The 6,626-nt window shown below is 36.2% G+C and overlaps 1 protein-coding gene across 1 annotated transcript; it reads right to left on the reverse strand.

Moving 5' to 3' along the window:
* Positions 1-1,039: 1,039 nt before the first annotated feature.
* LOC149537738 (pentatricopeptide repeat-containing protein At1g11630, mitochondrial-like) lies at positions 1,040-2,774 on the reverse strand. Its single transcript, XM_089799113.1, has one exon. The coding sequence runs from the start codon at positions 2,570-2,572 to the stop codon at positions 1,325-1,327; it is 1,248 nt and encodes a 415-aa protein (XP_089655239.1). The 5' UTR covers positions 2,573-2,774; the 3' UTR covers positions 1,040-1,324.
* Positions 2,775-6,626: the final 3,852 nt, after the last annotated feature.

Genomic DNA, 6,626 nt, shown 5'->3' on the forward strand with positions numbered 1-6,626 from the left:
AAGGGTTATAATCACGAAATAACATCATTTGATGCATTCGGAGGGTACTTAACTCAGATACTTGTCCTAATTATCAATTAGGACAATTGGCTAAAGGGTTTAGGATTTGGACTTAAGAGTTTATCTCCCCTCTCTTACCATTGAGATAAAGCGATAAGGTACGCTCATCCTGGCAATTCAGAGAAGTCGATACCCGGTACCTGCAACCTGCATAAAATTCACGCATGTACAGACACAATATTCTAAGCTAAACAGACAATGGCAGGAAGTGGTGCATCGTGTAGATCCCGACTAGCAGGTGACTACAACTCCCTTCCTTAACCACATCAGAAACACCATACATAAAGAAAACAAACACGCACACCATACACATGCAGTATGGGGTAAGTATCCATAAGAAAGCACGTGTGATAATAAACCATATAACTAATCATCATTGATAATTGAAAACATTGAATAATCATCATACATGCATGAAATATAGAATACCAAGTCATCTCATCATATAATAAATTGAGTGTAAAACAACATCTGATAATCTCTAAAATAATAATACTAATCATCAAACATAAATTGGCCTAAAAGAGTTTGGCAATGATGACAAAAATGCGACTTAGGGGCAGGCACTACAATGATTAGTTTCTCTTTTAAAAGTCGTTAATTCAATTATTCGTTAATGTAGTTATAGCTGTGTTTCATGTTACCATGAAAAGAAAATTCTATTTTTAGATATTTCCTAATTCATTAAATTACTATGGAATTTTAGCTTGTTACAGACTTGCTTTAGCTCCTATTCAAATTGAAGCCAAAAATAAACTCCTCTGGGCTTTTGCTTTTTGTTTTGACTGCTCTGGACCTACATTCGATATGAATCAATCAGCAGAAATCCGATCGTGATTAGTGAAATATCTCTTTCGTGAAATCGTTTCAGTGATTATACTACATATTAAAAATGCAAAACAGTTCACAATGACACCTAATATTTCAAAATGTTGATCAATTTTGTAAGAATAGAACAACATTTCATTGTACGCAAGCATACTAAAATTCAATTCTTTCATCTGGCTTCCATGCCCGAAAATTTCCATTTTTCGTTACTCAGGTGATCCCCACCCATATACAAGCATTTCAAGCATTTTGTAGCCTTACAAGCTACTAAACCTGAACAGATTAGTGTCGATTTCAACCAGAGGCTCCATGCTATCATTTGAAACCCTTGCCCTAATTTCGGCAAGAAACCTCCTTGCCTTAAATTTCGAAACCTTGCAAAACTCTACAGCGGCATTCCAACCTCAGACACTCACATTTCATGCAAATTGTAAGCTCACGGGCTACAGCGCCTGAACAATTTTGCTTCAATTCTTTTCAGAGGCTCAATCCGGTCTCTCGAAACCCTTGACCTAACTTCGGCCAAAAACATCCTTGCATCCTTAAGCTTCGAGATCTTAATAAGACCATCAACCAGCATTTGTAAAACAGAAACACTCGGAATCCAATTCTTCCTAACGCTCTCTTTACAGACTTCCAAAGCCCACTCAAACTCTTGCTCCACACACAAATAATAAACAAGGGAATAATAGCTCTGCCTGTCAGGATCACAGCCCTTGCCAGCCATACTCTCAAAAACCTTATATGCTTCCACCAAATTGTGCTCCTTACAGAAACCACTGATCGCCATATTATAGCTCCAAGTGTTGGGCTTCACACCCTGTAACCGCATATCACTCAACAACTCCGTCACCTCATGTGATCTACCCTCTCTACACAAATTCAAAACCCTAATATTCAAAGTATTCACATCAGGAAAACAGCCAATTTGGGACATTTTCTCCAAAACCCTAGGAACGTCCTCAGACTTCCCTTCCCTGTAAAATCCCCTTAAAATCGTATTAAATATTTCCACATCGGGACTGCACCCGTGTTTCCCCATCTCGTCCAGCATTTTGAAAGCATTCTCAGAAAACCTAATTTCACAGAGTGATCTTATAACAATATTGAAAGTATTCGAATTAGGTTTTAAGTTACAGCTTGAAATTGTTTCGTGGTAAAGATCGCGAACCTGTTCGTGATTTTCCGTTAGTTGCACAGCATTGAGCAGGGCGTTGAGCGATTTGATGCTAGGTTGAGGCAACTGATGGAAAGTTTTGACGGCTTGGTATGGCATTCCGGCGAGGCCGTAAAGCATGATGATTCGCACCATGAAACCCTCGTTAGAGCTCAACTGAATTTTGTTCTTCTCGTGCTCGAGGATATCTTCGACGGCATCGTGGCGCCCCGCCCCTGCGAGCTTTTTGACGACGATTGCATAGGCGGAGCGGTGACGATGAAATCTGGGCTCATCTGACACCGTTTTGAAGATTTTTACGAGCTTCTCGGGGTTTTCTTCGACTCTGATGGCGCTCATGGCCTCGTGGGGTTTCAGAATGCGTTCACGCTTCCGCGACTTGGGATTTAACTGCTTTGGAGGAGGGAAATGGAAATCGGAGAAATTCGAGTAGTTGCGGGTATATTGAGCAGAAACATATGGAGGCGAAAGGAGGAATTTGACGGCGTAATAGATTTTGTGCGCCATGATATTTTTGAAAAATTGTTGGTCTAAAGCTTGAGCCTGTGTTTGCAGAGCGTTCAAGTACACGGCTTACAAGTATCTCAGAGAAGGCAGAGACATGAAAAGCTTTCTTTTGAGTTCATTAGATTGAGTGCAAGGTTTTAATGTTATATTGGTTGATGGGAGTTCTTTTCACTACAACATTTGGACGAGAAACATCAAATAATACTCTATCCTTTCTTGCCATAAGGATATTTCATATGTGAAGCTACCAAAGTAAGATCATGAAATAATTTCAAGGTTTTTTAAGTTGTTGATCAAACTAAGTTATATGATGTGATATGCTCATTATAACAAAGGGATTTACGTTATTTATTCAATAGATATCAATGATTGCACTAAAACAGATTTAGCTTCACAATGTGCAAAGAAAATAGAGTTTAATTTTCTAACTTCCACTTTATCACAAATTCTACTACGATTTATATCTCTAACTAGGAATCAAAGGAATTGCAGATAACTTGAACTCTATTAGATGTAATCTTGCCAGTAACCACACCCTTCTAGTGCAAAATTCTAAGGAACACAAAAAATGGTTTTCAAGTCGATATCTCTTCTCTAGACCCATCAAATGGATGCAAACTAAAAATTCAACACCAATTGAAGTTAAGTGCATTTTGGTTTATCACACAAGGCACTCCTACCATCAAGGAGAAGCTATAAGAGGCTAGTGGCCTAGATTTGTTTGAATCATGCAAGTAAACATCCACAAAAATTTCCATTTAACTAAATTATCTCAACACAAAAAGAAACCTACTCCAACTGTAAGATTAAGGAAATCATTCAACACTTCAAAGCAATATTAAGTAATCCACCATGAAAACCCGACAATTAATAATCAATTATTTTGACAAACATTATAGCAATAATTTGACTTAGTCTCTCCCTTAGCTAGCCTACTCTTCTCTAGCTCTCTAAGCCCACCTCCTAAACAAATGAATTGCAAATGAGACGACCTTGGCCTTTTATAGATGTCTAATTACAATGAAGGGCCAAGATCGATTCAAGATCAAGGGTTGATATTTCTTCCCACAAATCCCAATTAGGGTTGCCAAATTTACAACCAATTACATCAGAGCACAACATTGTGGATCAATAGGAAAATTATAACAATTATTCAAACCAATGAGAAAATTGGACACTTGGCATCTTGTAATTAACTATGCTTGGGATTGGAATTTTCTAATTGGAGGAGAAGACTTAGTGCGACCCCATCATTCTTATATTGTTATTTAATCCTTTGATGAAGAGAAAATATCTCTTAATATTTCTAGCTCTCTAAATTTGATTAACTCTTCCAAAAATCAATTTATTGAGGTTTGTGATGTTTCATTTTCCCAAATTGCTTCATCCTTTGCATCTTCTCCATCTGTTGGGAATTTTTTCTTCATGGCCTTGACTTGAATTTGCACTTGCATCCTGTATTGAATTGCACTTGTAATCTCAGTAAGATCTCTATGTGGTGAGATCTCCTACAAAACTTGATGTAGGAGATCTCACCACATAGAGATATGAAAATTTAGTTTATTTACTTGTTTATTTAGGTCTTGTAGGTTGACTCATTAAGGAAGTGGTCATTTTATGCCTTGACTAAGTCTAATGGGAAAACAAAAAATTGACATTACAAAGGATAAAATCCTTGTGGGAGGGAAAAATCAACCCTCCCTCGAGGATAATTTTGTCATACTTGAAATATGACATTGCTCTTTTATTCTTACATCAACACCATTCTATTTACCTTTCAAAATAAAAACCCTAAACTACCATCAACAAGGTGGAAGTATAAGATCGTGTTTTGACTTGTTCATAGTGATAAATAGGATTTGAAGGTTCTCAAGGATAAAATCCTCATGAGAGGGCAAAATCCATCATCTCTATAGGATACTCTTGTTTGTCAACTTCAAGTTCACAACTCCAACCCTTCATCTTTGAAGTAGCCCCTCATCCTCGATTAAATCTAGTGAACAATTATGCCTTGATTTATATTCCATTCCTTGGTTCATCCACCCATGAATTTGAGAGATCTAAGGAGGAGTTTATACCACCATAAGAGAATGGCAAAAACTGGAGGGATGAGAAGATAAAATCCTATGGGGAGGGTGAAATCTACCCTTCCTAGAGGATACTTTTTCTATGCATACACCTACATTTTCTTCTCCACTTCATATCTTCATTCATCTCCTCTTCCATTGTTCTCTATTACACTTAGATGAATCAAATATTTGACATAGTCATGGGTTGAATCCCATACGTAGGGTGGAGATCATCCTGTAGAGAGGATAGATTCCTCATCCTCCCCTCATTTCTATAAACACCTTGCATTCCAAATTTGGTCAATCACCTTAAACTTTTCTCAAATACTTTAACCAATTAATTCTCTCACATATTCCACTATTAAGATGAGAGTAGCGTCAGGATTAACCTTAGACAGAAATAACAATTACATGCAAATATAACCAATACCAGAAAACAATAGATAGCACAAAAGAGAACACAAGACACCAAGATTTAACGTGGTTCACCCAACCCCTGGGCTATGTCCACCAAACAACAAGTCCAATATTATTATTATCTAGTGATTACAATCTGCAATTCCTTACAGCTTAATACCATCATGTGAAGCTACACTATCACCATTACATTATGAAATCCCTAACCCTAAGCCTTTTATACAAGCTTTTTATGCTTACACAATTAGGGCTGGAATAAATCATCCAATAGGAAAATTAGCAGTCGATGCCTTTTGCAATATAAGGGCATTTTTGGCTTCGGAGGCACTGCCCCCAAAAATCCCCATAGGGCATTGCCCCTCAACCCCACCCCATACTATGACAGGGAGCACACCTGGGGCACTACCCCTTGACCTTGTCAAACCCCTGTTTATTTAATATGGGGAGAAAACCATGTTGAATAAACCTCTGAGTCCGATTAGGCTCCACATCACAACAAGTAGCATTCTTTCAAACCCCCCACATATGGGCAAAATTTTGGAATTAAGGAGGGTAAAATCCTCTAGGGATGGTGCTTTCTGCCCTCCATAGGGGACAGTTATTTTCTTTTTCTCTTACACTATCCTATCAACGTCAACATTGTAGAAGCAAGCTGAGAAAGAGGGGTCCCATTTTTTATAGGGCAGTGGTGTGAAAATGCACAATATGATTATATCTTTTATTAATTTTTTTGCTTTTAGTCAAAGGGGTTTCCCACCAAGGCTAATGTTTTAATGTTGCTAATACAACTTTAAGATAACAAAATTATCCATCAAAATAATAAATTATTTGAAGTAAATAAATAATAGTATATTATGTTTTCATTGTTCATCATAAATTTTTCTAACAATTTCTAGATTTGACTATGTAAATAGAAAATAAATGTGATTAGTTAACAAAACTAGAAAATATAATAATTTTAATATTGATTTGAATCTAATGAGTTTTGGAATAAAGGACAATGAAAAAAAATGTCTTAGTAATAGAAAAGTTAGTTATGATTGCAAAGATGTCTAAATATCATGGATAAAATCATGAATGTAAAGTTGTTGTCTCCATTCAAATTAGTCTAACTTGTATTGTGCAAACTTTTGTGTATCAATTTTCTCAACACGTGTCACTTATTTGTAGAAAAATAATATTAAAAATTATTATAAGGGATAATCATCATGTCAAAAGTAGATTTTAGCTATCTCAACCCTCAAATAATTGAATATGATTTTATACAAGAATATTTCAACATGCAAATGCCTCTAGAATGATCATGCGATGTTAATTCCTTTTGGAGCACTAAGCTAACTTTCCAAAAGATTATTTTATCTATCAATAAGTCTATGTATATAAATATTCTGCTCAAACAAACACAAAATTGATTTGTGTGTCTAAATCCTAGAGATCTTATATCTTAAGGTATGTAGCATTCATGACAAGCATGTAGAGTAAATATTCAAATACTCAAAGGATATTTTCACATGGTTCATAAAGAAATAGACCATGCAATGATATGATTGTATTCATCTTTTTTTGTA

Source organism: Cupressus sempervirens, chromosome 9 (assembly GCF_028749045.1).
Source record: "Cupressus sempervirens isolate cs-2001-9-10 chromosome 9, ASM2874904v1, whole genome shotgun sequence".
NCBI classification, from domain to species: domain Eukaryota; kingdom Viridiplantae; phylum Streptophyta; class Pinopsida; order Cupressales; family Cupressaceae; genus Cupressus; species Cupressus sempervirens.